Source organism: Aquarana catesbeiana, unplaced genomic scaffold (genome assembly GCF_042186555.1).
Source record: "Aquarana catesbeiana isolate 2022-GZ unplaced genomic scaffold, ASM4218655v1 unanchor232, whole genome shotgun sequence".
Classification (NCBI taxonomy): Eukaryota; Metazoa; Chordata; class Amphibia; order Anura; family Ranidae; genus Aquarana; species Aquarana catesbeiana.
The window spans coordinates 757,501-776,609 of record NW_027362660.1 but is presented as its reverse complement, the minus strand read 5'-3'; the positions used below and the strand labels follow the sequence as shown (position 1 = coordinate 776,609).

Below are 19,109 nucleotides of genomic sequence, written 5' to 3'. Positions count from 1 at the left end.
GGGGCTCCGCTGGGGACTCCTGGTGTGAGGGGGGCTTCGCTGGGGACTCCTGATGTGAGGGGGGCTTCGCTGGGGACTCCTGATGTGAGGGGGGGCTCCGCTGGGGACTCCTGGTGTGAGGGGGGCTCCGCCGGGGACTCCTGAAGTGAGTGGGAGCTCCGCTGGGGACTCCTGAAGTCAGGGCGAGCTCCACTGGGGACTCCTGATGTGAGGGGGGGCTCCGCCGGGGACTCCTGATGTGAGGGGGGATCCGCTGGGGACTACTGGTGTGAGGGGGGGTCCGCTGGGGACTCCTGGTGTGAGGGGGGGTCCGCTGGGGACTCCTGGTGTGAGGGGGGCTCTGCTGGGGACTCCTGATGTGAGGGGGGCTCCGCTGGGGACTGCTGATGTGAGGGGGGGTCCGCTGGGGACTCCTGATGTGAGAGGGGCTCCGCTGGGGACTCCTGATGTGAGAGGGGGCTCCGCTGGGGACTCCTGATGTGAGAGGGGCTCCGCTGGGGACTCCTGATGTGAGAGGGGGCTCCGCTGGGGACTCCTGATGTGAGGAGGGGGCTCCGCTGGGGACTCCTGATGTGAGAGGGGGCTCCGCTGGGGACTCCTGATGTGAGGAAGGGGCTCCGCTGGGGACTCCTGGTGTTTGGGGGGGTCCGCTGGGGTCTCCTGATGTGAGGGGGGCTCCACTGGGGACTCCTGATATAAGGGGGGGCTCCGCTGGGGACTCCTGGTGTGAGGAGGGGGCTCCACTGGGGACTCCTGATGTGAGGAGGGGGCTCCGCTGGGGACTCCTGATGTGAGGAGGGGGCTCCGCTGGGGACTCCTGATGTGAGGGGGGCTCCGCTGGGGACTCTTGATGTAAAGGGGGGCTCTGCTGGGGACTCCTGATGGGAGGGGGGGTCCGCTGGGGACTCCTGGTGTGAGGGGGGGCTCCGCTGGGGACTCCTGGTGTGAGGGGGGCTCTGCTGGGGACTCCTGATGGGAGGGGGGGTCCGCTGGGGACTCCTGATGTGAGGAGGGGGCTCCGCTGGGGACTCCTGATGTGAGGGGGAGCTCCGCTGGGGACTCCTGATGTGAGGGGGGCTCCGCTGGGGACTCCTGGTGTGAGGGGGGCTTCGCTGGGGACTCCTGATGTGAGGGGGGCTTCGCTGGGGACTCCTGATGTGAGGGGGGGCTCCGCTGGGGACTCCTGGTGTGAGGGGGGCTCCGCCGGGGACTCCTGAAGTGAGTGGGAGCTCCGCTGGGGACTCCTGAAGTCAGGGCGTGCTCCACTGGGGACTCCTGATGTGAGGGGGGGCTCCGCCGGGGACTCCTGATGTGAGGGTTGCTCCGCCGGGGACTCCTGGTGTGAGGGGGGGCTCCGCTGGGGACTCCTGATGTGGGGGGGGCTCCTCCGGGGACTCCTGGTGTGAGGGGGGGCTCCGCCGGGGACATCTGATGTAAGGGGGGCTCCGCTGGGGGTACGTGATGCAAGGACGGACTCTGCTGGGACACCTGATGCAAGGACGGACGGCTGGTGACAGGCGACGTGGCTAGTGACACGCTCAGGGATCCCACTGATTCTGCATTATGGTGAGTTGAATGATTTCATTTTATATTACAATATAATAATAGAAATAATGCACTTCAATCATCCTGACACCATAACAACCATGGTGCCGGGATGATTGAAGTGCTAACACCAGGTGTTTGGAGTATCTTTATCTGCTGATTGTTAAACTTTCTAGAATACACATATTTTTATTGTGTAGGATCCGGGGCTGCTGTCCCGTCATTTCCCTCTCCCCCTTTCCCCCTCTAATCCCTCTCCCCCTCCCCCCCCTCTCCATCATTCATCTCAGACTCTAACCACACCCTCTTGAGTCACGCCCATTTAAGCCACGCCCACTACGTAGCGTAACCCACTCCCATTTTTCGCCGCGGCGCGCCGCACTTGTATATTTTTCCTAAGCCACACCTACAAACTAATGCCCCACCCCCTAATTATTGTTCAGCTCCGCCTACAGCCACAAAAGTGTCCCACATTTTTTTTTTACAATGTTGGCAACTATGGTGTATGTACTGTATATCCTTCCCCTTTCTCTCCTCCCTGAGTGTGTATGAAGAGGCGGAGCTCTGAGTGTGTATGAAGAGGAGGAGCTCTGAGTGTGTATGAAGAGGCGGAGCTCTGAGTGTGTATGAAGAGGCGGAGCTCTGATTGTGTATGAAGAGGCGGAGCTCTGAGTGTATATAAAGAGGCGGAGCTCTGAGTGTGTATGAAGAGGCGGAGCTCCTGCTGGAACAGCGGTCGGAGGAGGAGTCTAGGAGAGAGACTGAAAGAATCCGCAGCAGACTTGCAGGAGTGAGTGAGGAGGATCCAGTTCCTTTGCCATTGGAAGTGAGGAGAGTGTGAAGTATGATTGTCATACTTGCCAACAGTCCCGAATTTCCCGGGACATTCTCGGGATTTAGATCTTTGTCCCAGCCTTACCGATTTCTGTGAAATGTCCCAAGAAATAATTTTTTCCCCTGATTTTTTTATTTTTTCCTTCCCCGCTGCCGCTAGAGGTCTGCGGCTGGCACTGCTCAAATTTGTCTCCATCGCCATTTTACAGAAGACCAGCGTGAGGAGGAAACAAGTAGTGAAGTCTGAGTGGCAATGAAAGTGGCTGGCAATAGAAATGGAAATAGAAATAGAAATAGAAATGGAACATTTCTACTGCCAACCAGGCTCCGCCTCTTGGTTCTGTAAATGCAGAGACAAACAGACCATCCTGAGCTGTGCCGAGGCCCAATCGACAGTCCTGGCTCCTGGCAACACTTTATCCCTGAGTGCAACTGCTCTGTCTCACGTTCACTGGCTGTCTCCTGTCACAAGCGCACCACCCATGGAGTCAGTGACAGTGTGAGCAAGCAACACTCTCGGCTGCACGCTGAATCCTCCTCCGCTCCCCGTTCAGGTGCATGAAGGGAGGAGGGTGAGTTGTCCTTGGGGGGTTTGTACTGATGGGGGGGTAAGTTGTCCTGGGGGGTCTTTACTGATGGTGGGTGAGTTTTCCTTAGGGGCTCTGTACTGATAGGGGGGCTGAGTTGTCCTGGGGGGTTTGTACTGATGGGGGGGTGAGTTGTCCTGGGGGGTTTGTAGTGATGGGGGGAGTTGTTAGGGGGGTTTGTACTGATGGGGGGTGAGTTGTCCTGGAGGGGTTTGTACTGATGAGGGGAGGTGAGATGTCCTGGGGTTTGTACTGTTGGGGGGTGAGTTGTCCTGGGGGGTCTGTACTGATGGGGGGGTGAGTTGTCCTCGGGGGTCTGTACTGATGGGGGGAGGTGAGTTGTCCTGGGGGGTTTGTACTAATGTGGGGAGGTAAGTTGTCCTCGGTGGGTTTGTACTGATGGGGGGTGGGTTGTCCTGGGAGGGTTGTACTGATGGGGGGTGAGTTATCCTGGGGGGTTTGTACTGATGGGGGGGATGAGTTGTCCTGAGGGGGTTTGTACTGATGGGGAGGTGAGTTGTCCTGGGGGGGTTTTTACTATGGGAGGGAAGTGAGTTGTCCTTGGGGGGTTTGTACTGATGGGGGGGTAAGTTGTCCTGGGGGGTCTGTACTGATGGGGGGTGAGTTTTCCTTAGGGGTTCTGTACTGAAAGGGGGGCTGAGTTGTCCTGGGGGGTTTGTACTGATGGGGGCGAGTTGTCCTGGGGGGTTTGTAGTGATGGGGGGAGTTGTTAGGGGGGTTTGTACTGATGGGGGGTGAGTTGTCCTGGAGGGGTTTGTACTGATGGGGGGAGGTGAGATGTCCTGAGGTTTGTACTGATGGGGAGTGGGTTGTCCTGGGGGGTCTGTACTGATGAGGGTGAGTTGTCCTCGGGGGGTCTGTACTCATGGGGGGAGGTGAGTTGTCCTGGGGGGTTTGTACTAATGAGGGGAGGTAAGTTGTCCTCGGGGGGGTTGTACTGATGGGGGGGTGGGTTGTCCTGGGAGGGTTGTACTGATGGGGGGTGAGTTATCCTGGGGGGGTTTGTACTGATGGGGGGATGAGTTGTCCAGAGGGGGTTTGTACTGATGGGGAGATGAGTTGTCCTGGGGGGGTTTGTACTATGGGAGGGAAGTGAGTTGTCCTGGGGAGTTTGTACTGATGGGGGCTGGGGTGGTTTGTCCAGGGGGTCTGTACTGATGGAGGGGGAGTCTATACTGATGGAGGGGGGTCTGCACTAGTAGGGATCTATACTGATGGAGGGGGGTCTGTACAGATGGAGGGGGGTCTATACTGATGGAGGTGGGTCTGCACTGAGGGGGGTCTATACTGATGAAGGGGGGTCTGCACTGAGGTGGGTCTATACTGATGGAGGAGGGTCTGCACTAAAGGGCGGTCTGTATTGAGGGAGGGCAGTCTGTATTGAGGGAGGGCAGTCTGTACTGAGGGAGGGCGGTCTGTACTAAGGGAGGGGGGTCTGTACTGAGGGAGGACTATAGTGAGTGGGGGGTGACACTATGTTTTTTCACACTGGGTGACACCAACCCTAGTGACGACGCTGGTAACTGGGGACAACTGGTGTAAGGAGAGACTCTGCTGGGGACAGCTGATGTAGGGAGGGACTCTACTGGGGGCACCTGGTGTAAGGAGGGACTTTGCTGGGAATGCGTGGTGTAAGGAGGAACTCTACTGGGGGGCACCTGATGTAAGGAGGGACTCTACTGGGGCACCTGATAAAAAGAGGAACTCTACTGGAGGGACTCTGCTGGGAATGCCTGGTGAATTATGGAAAATTACGGAAAGGTAGTTATTCCATTTTCCTGGTGCCTAACTTGCTACCAGGGAGGGAATGCTAAAGAAAACAGAATTTTTAATTGCAAAATCAAAAGGTGCCAAAATGTCTTCCCCCGAGTAGTAATATATTTCTATCCCCCTTGGTGGGAGTGGAGATGACCCCATCTATAAGGATATACAGTACATACACACACAGCACAAGGCCGTGTTCACACTACGAGATGTTTCTCTGGGCTGCAGTTCTTCTTAGCTCCACAAGGTGGTGATCTCACTGCTACTCATACAGGAAGTCTCTATGGAAGACAGGAAGTGAAGTCAGGTACACAAGGGAAGTTCCATATGGGAGGAAGTAGAGGGGAGACATTGCTGGAAAGGAGGTAATAAGATCTTATTTTCTATTTACACCCAGTAACCCCCCGTCATGTCCGTCCTCTTATTCCATAGTCACTGTGATGTCTTTTATCTCCAGAAGATGACGATACACACATATATAGTGTGGAAACCTAGATTAACCCCTTCAGGGAGGATCAGTTGATGATTATAATATATCTTGCTGCTAAAGCTGTCCATACATGGTTCAGTTTTATCGGTCAGTGAAAAAAACTGAAGTGATTCCCCCATCCACACATTGGAGGGCTGATGCTGGAATCCTCCCCTCTGCACTATGGCATTCTGACAATGGGGGGCGCTCCTCCGCTCTCAGAATACACAGATCAGTGATGAAGCTATTGGCTGCAGCCGCTGATCGAATGACTTTTAACCAGCAGTGACCACACATGGATGGAAATGGGACCGATCCCTGCTGAACCAGCTGAATTTCCATGTATCTATGGTCACCTTAACCTCTTGACGTCCGGGCTATAGCCGAATGATGGCTACAGCGCTGACCTCAATTTCCGGGAGGCCATCATATGACGGCCTCCCCTTTCCTCGCTCCCCGTGCGCGCTCACGAGCACGCATTAGGGAAATTCTGTGCTGGCCCTTGGACACAGATTGCTGTAAATGGCCAATCACAGTGGACATTTACAGCGCGATCGGCGTGGCCAATGAGAGATGATCTGAAATGTAAACATTTTTTATTTTATTTCAGGTACTTATATAGCGCCGTCAATTTATGCAGCGCTTTACATATACATTGTACATTCACATCAGTCCCTACCCTCAAGGAGCTTACAATCTAAGGTCTCTAACTCACATTCATACATACTAGGGACAATTTAGACAGGACCCAATTAACCTACCAGCATGTCTTTGGAGTGTGGGAGGAAAGCGGAGTACCCGGAGGAAACCCACGCAGGCACAGGGAGAACATGCAAACTCCAGGCAGGTAGTGTCGTGGTTGGAATTCAAACCAGCGACCCTTCTTACTGCTAGGCGAAAGTGCTACCCACTACACCACTGTGTCGCCCACATAAACATATGAGATCATCTCTCATTGCTGGTTCTCTCTCCTCACACAGAGATCGCGTGTGAGGAGAGACAGCATCTGACAGCGATCTGTGAGTGAAAAAAAATATTACAGTGCCCACCTGTGAAAATCGGTGCCCACCTGTGCCAATCTGCCATTGGTGATCAGTGTCCATCTGTGCACATCTTCACAATCAGTGCACATCAGTGCCACCTCATCAGTGCCCACCTGTGCCACCTCATCAGTGCCCATCTGTCCCGTCTCATCAGTGCACATCTGTGCCATCAATCAGTGCCACCTCATCAGTGCCCATCTGTGCCACCTCATCAGTGCCCATCTGTGCCACCTCATCAGTGCCATCTCAGTGCCCATCTGGGCCGCCTCATCAGTGCCCATCTGGGCCGCCTCATCAGTGCCCATCTGTGCCGCCTCATCAGTGGACATCTGTGCAATCAATCAGTGCACATTTGTGCCGCCTCATCAGTGCACATCTTATCCACCTCATCAGTGCACATCTGTTCCACCTCATCAGTTCCCTTCTGTGCCCATCTGTGCTCATCAGTGCTGCCTCATCAGTGCCCATCAGTGCAGGCTTAGCACACACCTGTGTAGTCGCATCACCACCAGCAACCATGTCCAAAAGATGCTTTTCCGCTGAGGAGGTGTACCAAATACTTTCCCAGGCCGACCAGAGCAACGGGGAGCTCTCTTTTTCGGATTCCCTTTCAAAGTCCGATTCTGAGTCGGACGTATATTATGAGCCAGTCCTCAGTAGTGGAACACTGAGTGACTCAGAGGAGGAAGATATTCTGCCCGCCAAACGAAGGCGTTCTGGTGAGGAGGCAGTGGCATCCTCCAGCACCGCAGTGGCATCCACCAGCACCGCAGTACCTCAGCAAGAAAGGCCAAGGACCTATGCCAGCCTTCCCTATGAGAACCCCTTGTGGCTTCCTCCTAATTCAGGAGAAGCCAACATTCCCCCTTTCACTGCCTAGCCAGTAGTCCAGGTGGACACGGAGAGTTTTTCCCCAATCAATTTTTTTGATTTAATTTTTACCAAGGACATGTTATCAACAATTGTGGCCCAGTGCAACCTTTACGCACAGCAATGTATTTTAAATAATCCAACGTCCTATTATGCCTGTCCCTACGAGTGGAGAGACCTAACGGTGGAGGAGTTGAAGGTTTTTTTAGGCCTCACATTTTGTATGGGACTCCCCAAAAAAAACACTTTGAATTCCTATTGGTCAACCCACCCCATCCACCACATGCCAATCTTCTCCAAGGTAATGCCCAGAACCAGATACCTCATGATAATGAGGTTCATACATTTCAATGATAATACCCAGTGCCCTCCCTGAAATGACCCAAGTTATGACAGGCTTTTCAAAATTCGGCCACTTCTAAATTATTTTTCTGAAGTATTCCCCCAGATGTTTACCCCGGACCAAAACATATGTGTGGATGAGTCCCTTGTTAAATTTAGTGGCAAGCTTACAATCAAACAATTTATTCCCAGCAAAAGGGCCTGCTATGGGGTGAAGGTATACAAATTATGTGCCTTCAAAGTGTACGAAGGGAAGGACACCCAGCTGCAACCCCCTAATTGCCCAGACTACTTGGGATCAAGCGGGAAAATAGTTTGGGACCTCATATACCCCCTACTGGAGAAAGGCTACCATTTATACGTAGACAACTTCTACACATCTCTCCCCCTGTTCCACAACCTTCACTGGAAGAAGATGCCAGCATGTGGCACCGTAAAAAAGAACCGGAAGGGCTTTCCTCAAAGTCTTGTCAATAGGAAGTTGAGAAAAGGAGAAAAGTCTGCGAAACAAGGAGATTTTGGCAGTGAAGTGGAGGGACAAAAGGGATGTCTACATGTTGTCTTCGATCCACAATGATACCTTCGTGGAAATCCCCAGAAGGAATGGCCCCATACAAAAACCTAAATGCATCTATGATTTTAATTTGTTTATGGGGGGAGTCGACTTCAACGACCAGATGCTGGAACCATACCTTGCCACAAGAAGGGCATACCATTGGTATAAAAAAGTCACAATTTATTTTTTTCAATTGGCCATATACAACTCAAAGTTTTCACTGCCCTTTTATTCCCGAATGGCCCACCAGAATATATCTGATCAGATGTTCTTAGTCGACTCTTCGAGCGCCACTTTCCCGATAAAATCCCTCCCAAACCAACAGGCCAACGACGTAAAAAAAAAAATGTAATATGTGTACCAGAGCAGGAGTCAGAAGAGACACATCTTATTATTGTGCACAATGTCCTTCCCAACCAGGCCTCTGCATAGGTGAATGTTTTCGTGGTTACCATACTTCAAAAAATTATTAGTGAAATATGGTAAACGTAATCCTCAGTTCCTGCCTTCACACCCCTTATGCCACTACCTTCTCTGTAACTGACCCTGGCTTGTTATTCGACCACGCTTCTGCCTGCCGATTCTGTACATACCTCTGCCTGATCTGGAACTGACCCTGGACTGTTATTCGATCATGCTTCTGTCTGCCGATTCTGTACATACCTCTGCCTGATCTGGAACTGACCTTGGACTGTTTGACCATGTTTTTTGCCTGCCTCATGGACTGATGTTGTACCCTGCTACTTGACTAGTGGGATTCAACACAGGGGTATCACATATGTGAGGGGCTCCAGAATTGTTTTTCTGGATGAAGAAAACATTTTTTTTTGTTTTATCATTCCTAGATTAGGGTCTGGAGACTCGGAGGCTCCAAAGAGATTTGGGTGGGAGAAGCCACTACCCCTGCCCCTATTCTGTCCTGAACGAGGCCCTACTTCTGCCTGCTGCCTGTAGGACTTATTTCCATTATTTCTCTGCCTGTCGCACTGACCACACCACATGTTCCTGCCTACTACCAGGACCAATATTTTTGGCACTGCTGACAATATCTCTGCCTGCACTGACCCTGGACATTATATGGACAGTATCCCTGCCTGCTGCCTGGACAATTGTGTTCACCTGCTGCCTGGACCAGTGCTATCCTCCTATGTACAACTGCGCTACTACAACCACGGGTAATCTTTTGTTTATGCTTTGCTCAGCATAATGTATTTTGGGGTGTAATTCTTGGTATGTGCATGCTATGTGTCCCTGGAACACCTGACGGTGTTCCTTGCATGTTGGATCTCTGTATGTGACCAGGCAGAGAAAAAGTCCCACACATGTGGTATCGTTATACTCAGGAGGAGTAGCAGAATGTATTTTGGGGTGTCATTTTTGCTATCTAAATGCTATGTGTTGGAAATATCTTATAAACGGGACAACTTTGTGTAAAAAAAAATGCGTTTTCATTTTTTTCTCCACATTTTCCAAAAACTTCTGGAAAAAAATTAACCGTTCAAAAGACTCAGTATGCCTCATAGATAATATGTGGGGTGTTTGCTTTCCAAAATGGGGTCATTTTGTGGGTGTTTCTATTGTCCTGGTGCTCCAGGGCCTTCAAAAGTGTAATAGGTGGTTGAGAAATGTGATGTGTAATTTATGCTCCTAGAACACCTGATGGTGCTCCCTGCATGTTGGGCCTCTGTATGTGGCCAGGTAGTGGAAAAGTCCCACACATGTGGTATCGCAATACTCAGGAGGAGTAGCAGAATGTATTTCGGGGTATCATTTGTGGTATGCACATGCCATGTGAGAGAAAAAAGCTATTACAATGACAATTTTGTGAAAAAAAAATCTTAATTTTGCAAAGAATTGTGGGAAAAAAATACAACTTCAAATAACTCACCATGCCTCTTACTAAATACCTTGAAATGTCTGCTTTCCAAAAAGGGGTTATTTTGGGGGCATTTGTATTTTCCTGGCTTGTTAGGGTCTCAAGAAATGAGATAGGCCGTCAGTACATCAGATGTGATAATTTTTATTATGATTTGCACCATAGCTTGTAGACTCTAAAACTTTCACACAGACCAAATAATTTCCACTAATTTTTGGTTATTTTTACCAAAGATATGTAGCAGTATAAATTGTGGCCAAAATGTATGAAGAAAAATTACTAATTTGCAAAATTTTATCACAGAAATTAAGAAAAATTTGTTTTTTTTTTCAAAATTTTCGGTCTTTTTTCATTTATAGCGCAACAAATAAAAAACCCAGAGGTGATCAAATACCATCAAAAGAAAGCTCTATTTGTATGAAAAAAAGGACAAAAAAATCATTTGGGTACAGTGTTGCATGACTGAGTAATTGTCATTCAAAGTGTGAGAGCACTGAAAGCTGAAAATTGGTCTGGACAGGAGGGGGGTTTAATTGCCCAGTAAGCAAGTGGTTAAAGAGGAGTTCTGCCTGGGTAAAATTAAAAAAAAAAGTCAGCAGCTACAAATACTGTAACTGCTGACTTTTAATATTCGGACACTTACCTGCCCGCAATGTCGGCACCCCAACTGATTTTTGGATCAGCTGTCGGGTGCTGCTGCCGCCATCTCCACTAAGGGATACCAGCAGTAGAGCCTTTCAGATTCACAGCCTCTTCCCTACTGCTCATGCCCGAAGCGCGCTTCGCTTTCTAGTTGGCCCGGCGGTGGAGGAAGGAGAAGAGGGGCAGAGCTTCCGAGGGACAGCGCTGTCTCCCGGAACTGGGCACTGGAGGGGGAAGGAAGCAAATAAGCGGAGGTTCCACTTTTGGGTGGAACTCCACTTTAAGTGACTTCCTCCCCAGCCCCTCATCTCCTTCATTATGAAAGTCATGCTAAGATTGCCACATTGAGCATTCTAATTTGTCTCTGAGCTCCTTCTTGCTATTCCTTGTTCCTACCTGTTGTTTCCTTGGATTAATTTTCTGTGTAATGACCCCGGCTTCAGCAGCAAAATCCATCCCCACCATTAGAAGCGTTGGTGAAAATTTTCCAGTATTTACACTCCGTTTCTCTGCACATCATTTGCTCACATGAGAGCTTACTTTCCTGGTGCATCATGGCAGCATACACAGGGTTGTGGCTCCACCCCCACAACCTGATAGGACTGGTTGACTATACGTTTTCAGCTAGGCCCAGCACAGTATTCTCCTATTTTTCCCCCAGATTGCGAGTGGATGGATCGCGTACTACCCCTTACAACATTTGTCCCAGCCAGGTTCAGCCTCTCCTGGGTGGAAGTCCCCTTCCTGTACATCCTCTAAATGAGCTATATGAAGGGAACCCTTGGTCTGGTGGTCCCAGGGGTGTACTGGCCAGCATTGCAAAGCACTTTAAACAAGCCTGGTTCATTGCAGCAGTTCTTCTTTATTATGTTTCTGCTGTTGTTCTCCTGAGCACTGTAGGCCTCCTGTGATCACCTGCCCTTTTCCATGATGGCGGTCATGCTTTGAGGCTTCTGGGCATGCCGGCAGGAAGTGACAACAGCGGGCACCTCCATTGTCGGTTTTCAAGATGGCGCCGGTGTCTGCAAGTGACATTGAACATGCTCGGCAATGAGATCACTTCTTCCCTAATCACTTCTCTATTAGGCCTCTAGAAATCCAAGTCTTCTTTGGGGGGCTCACCAGCTAAAATCTTTATGAGGGCAGTGCTTGTGGGGGTAGGGGCCAGGCTCAGACACTACACACAGTTGTGGGCAGAGCATGTGACAGTTCAAGAAAAAACTCAAGCGATCATATCCGATCAACCAGTCTTCCCTCAGTTGAGAGGAGAAAGATGGACCTTCTTCAGAAATACATTCTCAGAAGTGCCAATATCTCAGCAGGGCAGAGAATTGTACTCCCCTTTTATTTCTAGTAAAGAAAAAGACAAGGGATTGTCAATCGGTACTAGACCTAAAAGGATTCAACTGGAGCATTTGTATGTACTCTTTTCAAGATGGAGAGCCTTCAATTAATACTGCTGGCAATAAATCTTGGAGAATGGATGCTATCTAGACATATCCGAAGCATATCTCCATATGCCGATTCATCCCTATTTTTAGAGGTACTGGCGCTTCGGCATCAATCACCAGCACTTTCAGTTTCAAAGCCTACCTTTTGAGATTTTTACAGCCCCAAGGACTGTTACAAAGGTTCTGCTTCCAGTTATCACACTCATGAGAAAGAAGGGGCTGAGGGTCCACCATTATTTGGATGATATTTTGCTGCTTGCCAGCAGCAGGGGTATTCTAGTTCTAGTGCAAACTTGGAGACTCCAAATCTACACCCTTGAGACCTTTGGGTGCCGTGCCGTTATATGTAAGTGCAACTTATCTTTTTTACCTTAATAAAAGACTGAACATACAGAGAGCATTAGATCTCTTTGTTATCTCTTTCCACATGCCATATTATGTTGACTGAGACGCATCCTGGAGCGGCTATGTCCGGAGTGTTTGCCTGGATTGCTGTGTCAGCTACACTGACTCTCGCTGTGTGACCTGTTTCAGGTCGAATTTGGGAGGTAAGAGGCCATCTGTGTGCGGTGGAGGGATCACTGACACCCGTCTTTGAGATTTGTTTCCTGCGTGTCACTTGCACTTCAATTTGCTCATTTATCTACACCAACACCACTTGTGTTTTTATCAAATTATGGACTCTTATGAATTGCGCAGCACTTTATTTACTGACACCCACAGAAATAGACTTGGTGGCAACTCCAGTGAACACAAATGCTCAAGGTTTCTGCCTAGAGCTCTGTCTTCCTTGGCAGAGGGCGTAGACTGCCTTCACCAGCCTTGGAGATTCAGCCTGGGTTACATATTCCCTCCAATTCCTCTAATTGCAAGGTTTTTGGTGAGGCTCAGGAGGTCCTCGAACACAGTCAGAGCAGTAATTCCATTTTGGGCGAGGAGGCCATGGTTCACGACGCTGCTGCAACTCAGTGTGGAAGATCAGATACCTCTTATAGTATCCCCAGACCTTCTGTCCCAAAGGCAGTTTCTGCACCCAGCACCCAGCTCCAGAAAGGCTGCACCTGATGGCCTGGAAACTGAGAGGCAAAGGTTCACAGAGTTCGGTTGCTCTAACCAGGTGGTAGCAGCTTTTCTTCAGACCAGGAAAAGCTCCACAAACCGCACATATCAAAAAATATGGCAGAGCTTCCTCTCAGTTATCCAGCGGCAGTCCTGGAATACGGCATCCCCTGGAAGTGGCCCAAGTTCTGGAATTCTTGCAAATGGGGCTCGATAAGGGCCTGAATTCAAGTACCTTGAAAGTCCAGGTGTCACCCTATCAGCCATTACAGGAATTAAATGGGCCGCAATTCTCCTAGTCATCCAATTCATGAGAGCATGTCTAAAAATCAGGCCACCCAGAAATCGAAATTCCCTGCTTGGGATCTGTCAGTAGTCCTGGAACCATTATCACACTCTCCTTTTCATCTACCACAGTCAACCTTAGTATGGGACTTAACGCTAAAGGTGTGTTTCCTCATCGCCATAACCTCAGTGAAGCAAATATCTGAAATTCAAGCTCTTGTTACTAAAGAGTCTCACCTTATATTCTATCCAGACAGAGTAATCCTAATACTGTCAAAGCGGTTTCAAAGGTAGCTACTGCCTTCCATTTCAATCAGGAGATCATTTTGCCATCCTTTCTCAATGATCAACCACTTTAGCCCCAGAAGAATTTACGCCCTTCCTGACCAGAGCACTTTTTGCGATACAGCACTGCATCGCTTTAATTGACAATTGCGCGGTCGTGTGACGTTGCACCCAAACAAAATTGACGTCCTTTTTTCCCTAGAAATAGAGCTTTCTTTTGGTGGTATTTGATCACCTCTGCGGTTTTTATTTTTTGTGCTATAAATAAAAAAAAGAGCGACAATTTTGAAAAAATAAGCAATATTTTTTACTTTTTGCTATAATAAATATCCCTAAAAAATATATTAAATTTTTTCTTTCCTCAGTTTAGGCCGATATGTATTCTTCTATATATTTTTGGTAAAAAAAAATTGCAATAAGCGTATATTGATTGGTTTGCGCAAATGTTAAAGCGTCCACAAAAAAGGGGATAGCTTTATGGCATTTTTATTATTAATTTTCTTTTTTATTAGTAATGACTACGATTTTTTTTGTGACTGCAACATTATGGCGGACACATCGGACACTTTTGACACTATTTTGGGACCATTGTCATTTATACAGCAATCAGTGCTATAAAGATGCACTGAATACTGTATAAATGACACTGGCAGGGAAGGGATTAAACACTAGGGGGTGATCAAGGGGTTAAGTGTGTCCTGGGGAGTGATTCTAACTGTGGGGGGGATTGGTTACCTAGCACATGACAGGGAGCAGCAGATCTCTGTCATGTCACTAGGCAGAATGGGGAAATGCCTTGTTTACATAGTCATCTCCCCGTTCTGCCGCTCCGTGACACGATCGCGGGACACCGGCGGACATCGAGTCCGCGGGTCCCCCCGGTCACGGAGCATGCGGCGGGTACTCGCGTGCCCACAATGCTGCTTCTTAAAGGGGACGTACCTGTATGCCCATTTGCGCAGCCATGCCATTGTGGACTGGTCGGAAAGCGGTTAAGGAGCACCACATCCACTAGATGTTGGATTAAGCATAAAGGCATGCCTAAAACTGCATTCAATTAAAAAGGTATAACTGACAGTCACTGAACCATTCAGAAAAGCGGATAACCTTCCAGTAATCCCCCCCAGGGGACCAGAAGGGAACAAACGGCATATTTGCACACCATAGCCTCTTGGTTGATCAAGATCATAATGAAGGACTATTCAGTCCTACATCGTCAAACTCCGCAGGGCTTGAGGGCACATTCCACGAGGGCAGTGGCAACCTCCTGGGTAGCGTATTTCTGAGTCTCTCCGGAAACTATTTGTAAGGCAGCAACTGGGGTTGCCACCTCATCCCTTTAAACCTGAACACATATGAATTACACAGATTCTGAGGCTAATTTAATTCAGATAAGGCACTAAGTGAGTTTAATTACAAACTTAATCAGCCAGAGAACCTGTGTAATTATTATGTGTTTGGTTTTAAGGAGAAGAGGTGGCAACTCTAGCAGCAACATGGTCATCTAGGAATACGTTCATATTTGCACTACCGTGTGGATCTGGCACAGCTTTCGACAGTTTGGCAGATCCGTTATCCAAGCAGGCCTGGCCGGTCCCAGTTAATAAATTTGAGGTTTTTTTCTTGCACCCACCCGACTGGCGAGTTATTTCCCAGTGTATGCTGCCATTATACACCAGAAAAATGGAAAATTGTACATTCTCCTTTCCGTAATTTTTCTTTCCTGTTGCATCTTCATAGCAGCATACAGAGTCCCACCTTTAAGGTGATAGTTACAGAGAATGCTGTGCTTTGGCCTAGATGAAAACGTATAGGTAACCAGTCCTATCAGGTTGAGGGGGCAGAGCCACAACCCAGTGTATGCTGCTATGAAGATGCACCAGGAAATGTGAGTGTACAATGTTCCGTTTTCACAGATTCCTGATAGGTTTTTGTATGGTAAAGTTCACTCTTCAGTTTAGGAGAGGTAGGACACACCCAGGACCAATGTTTTGGCTTTCGTGGGAGCCTCGTATAGAAGGCCCCTCAAATCTCCCCATTTAAGTTTCCCTCCATCCAGAGTCAATACGTTCTATGACATCACACTGACCTCACAGCTTCTCCTCTCAATGTGCTTTCATCCAAAGTCAGAGAATGCCACTAGCAACCTGGTACTGTTGATGTCAGAATGTCTGCAACAAGCTTTTAACTTGCATAGTGGGGTTCCTGTGTGGGTAAATTATATCTCGTCTGAGGTGGGGCTTTGATAAAAGGAGACCTGACCAAACAGGTGAGGAGGATTCTAAGAATATAGTTTGATTTTACTATTTGTGTTCAGATCTAGAGTTTTCCTCCTGTGAAGTCTGGAGATCATATGACCATCACATTGTCTCCACTTTTCTCCCTGATAGAATAGAGAAATAACAAGAAGGTTCTAGAAGTCACCAGAGAGATCATGGAGGAGAGGTGAGCGGTGCTGGGAATTCTGGGACATTATCCAGTAACAGACAAGGGATGTGTCTGGATGGTGACTGTATCATTGTGTGTGTCAGGTTCCTATAAGGTGTCAGGATGTCACTGTCTATTTCTCCATGGAGGAGTGGGAGTATTTAGAAGGACACAAGGATCTCTACAAGGACGTCATGATGGACAATCAGCCGCCCCTCATATCACCGGGTAAGAGGAGACTTTATTGTAAAGGAGAGAGCAGTACGGAGGGTCCACCCAGATCCCCCATCATCTGATAAACACATAGAAACAATGTTTTCGATCAGTGTGTGTGTTTCCTACAGATGGATCCAGTAATGGGAACCCACCAGAGAGATGTCCCCGTCCTCTGTATTCCCGGGATTCCACACAGGAAGGTCACACCATCCCTCACCATCATCAGGTAGATGAGGAACAATCACTGATAGTTATGATTTATACAAAACATGTTTGTTACAATGAACTTATTATTATGTATTCAGAGTGGAAACCTTGGGGATGATAGTATTGTTGTTAAAGAAGAGTATAAAGAGGAGGATGAGGAGTATGGAGTGATGGAGGAGTTCTCAGAAGAACACAAGGATATGATGGAGCCACCTAATACCAGGAACCCACCAGAGAGATGCCCCCGTCCTCTATATTCCCGGGATTCCACACAGGAAGATCACACCATCCCTCACTGTTACAAGGTTGGTGGGACGGAGCATCAAGAACATGGACTCGTAGAGATGATGTGTGGATTTTTTTTTATGTGACCTTAAATTTTACATATGATATTTTCTTGTTTTAGCGGGTAAATCTGATAAAAGTTGAGGTTAAAGCAGAAGAAGAAGAGAAGTATGTGAGGGATGATCAGCAGTCTATGGAGGAGGATGGAATAACAGGGACATTTATAAAGGAGGACACTCCTACAGAGATCAGTACAGGTGGGTCATTAACACTAAATACATTCCTCCATCCATACTGCTCACTGGTCCAGAGTAGGGCAAGGACTGGGTGATATCAGCCTGTAATCCCCTGGTCACTTTCCTGAGCTGTGTTCCCTGTGCTGTATTCCTGTATTTCTCTCAGATAATCTTCCTTCTCTGTGCTGCAGACACAATTTATGTATCTAGACTGGATTTATGGAGATTCTGGGGTTGAGCTGGCAACAAAATGTTGATTTCCACTTTAGTAGTTACTAGAAGAGGGCACCTGAGGTATGTGCTTTGGGTCTTTTGCTCCATGCTTGGGTCTAGTAGGATCTCTCATAGAACAATCCTTCCAGGGTTACTTGCTCTGTTTGCTGGCTGTGCCGGGTGGAAGGATGTTCCTGTATAGTCTCAGACCCAAGTCACTGAGTGCAGTCTCAGGAGATGGGAGGCAGCGGTGTGGGACCTCTGCAACTTGTCTCCATCAAACATTTAATATTCCACTGATTACTGAATACCAATGTTATGAGTCCTGACCTTTACACCATTAAATACTCTGGTCCCCTGCACTATACAATCTGTGTTGTGCATTACATTATTCTGATACTATATAGTCCTGACTGTTGTATCCTATACAATATGTTGTACATTACATAGTCCTGACTTCTTCTCTCTCCCCTCTACTCACTGCTATATATATATACATAATATGTATTCTCTTTTGTTACACGCATTTCCTACCAGCTGGACATATTATATCTGATGATCTGATTGGAGCACAGACTCTTACATGTTGATAATAATGTGATAACATCCTCCAACTTGGGCACACTCATCCTGTAATCCTCTCATCACTGTCACTCTTATAAAAGACAGTTCTCGTTGTGTCTTAACTCTCTGACTAAGGCCCATGAATAACAAAATGATCTGGTAGGAGATCAGAGGACCCATTTACTAGTTGCCTTGAGGGTGGAATTGTAAGATCCTCAGAGACAAAGCTGTCTGATGTGGGCGGAGTCCTGGTTTAGGGGAACCAATCTGCTCATGTCTAGTAATAATCTTTTTATTTCTATTTTAGTAGATGGACGGGAGATGAGGAAAACCTCAGAGGATTGTCTCACTTTGTCTCCAGACTGTAAAGTAGAAGATGAGGACATCACACAGTATAGTCCAGGAGAAAACCCGACTACCTCAAATGTCCATCCAGCACCACACAGTGTAGATGGACCATCGTATTCCTCTTATCCTGAGGAACCTCAGACTGTGAGGGACAGTGCCATCCTTCCAACAGATAAGAGATTTTCATGTACTGAGTGCGGGAAATGTTTCCATTCTAAATCCAATCTTAAGGTGCATAAAAGATCTCACACAGGAGAGAAGCCATATTCCTGTCCTGAGTGCGGAAAATGTTTTTCAATGAAGTCCCATCTTGACAGACATCAGAAATTGCACACAGGGGAGAAGCAGTATTCCTGTTCTGAGTGCGGGAAATGTTTTGTAGAAAAATCAGATTTTGTCATACATCAGAGGTCTCACACGGGAGAGAAGCCGTATTCCTGTCCTGAGTGTGGGAAATCTTTTTCAGTAAAGTCCAGTCTTTCTAAGCATCAGAGATTGCACACAGGGGAGAAACCGTATTCTTGTACTGAGTGCGGGAAATCTTTTTCAGTGAAGTCCAATCTTGACACACATCAGAGGTCTCACATGGGGGAGAAGCCATATTCTTGTTGTGAGTGTGGGAAATGTTTTTCACAGAAGTCCCATCTTGACACGCATCAGAGATCTCACACGGGGGAGAAGCCGTATTCCTGTCCTGAGTGTGGCAAATCTTTTTCAGATAAGTCCAATCTTTACAGACATCAGAGATCTCACATGAGGGAGAATCCACGTTCCTGTCCTGACTGAGGGAATTGTTTCTCATTGAAGTCTTCCTGTACATCAGGGACCCCACACAACCCTTGAGGTGTATTAATGCCTTGAGTCTTCTATATGAATGCTGCTAAGAGGAGAGGGGTGGTATACTCCTTTTACATACTCTTTGTGTACTACTACTTGGACCATTAAAGTCCTGTAAGGGGGAGTTCCTTATCCATATGAATGTTG

At 48.1% G+C, this 19,109-nt stretch overlaps 1 protein-coding gene across 1 annotated transcript in view; it reads left to right on the top strand.

Annotated features, from left to right (window-relative positions):
• LOC141121791 (uncharacterized) overlaps positions 1–19,109 on the top strand; it is a 428,955-nt gene that overhangs the window by 409,653 nt on the left and 193 nt on the right. The window contains exons 28-33 of the mRNA XM_073611510.1: positions 13,477–13,602; positions 16,167–16,284; positions 16,401–16,498; positions 16,578–16,784; positions 16,886–17,021; positions 18,085–19,109. The exon at positions 18,085–19,109 is cut by the window's right edge and continues 193 nt beyond it. Of these exons, the coding sequence (XP_073467611.1) occupies positions 13,477–13,602; positions 16,167–16,284; positions 16,401–16,498; positions 16,578–16,784; positions 16,886–17,021; positions 18,085–18,911 (1,512 nt within the window). The 3' untranslated portion in view covers positions 18,912–19,109. The remainder of the gene's footprint in view (positions 1–13,476; positions 13,603–16,166; positions 16,285–16,400; positions 16,499–16,577; positions 16,785–16,885; positions 17,022–18,084) is intronic.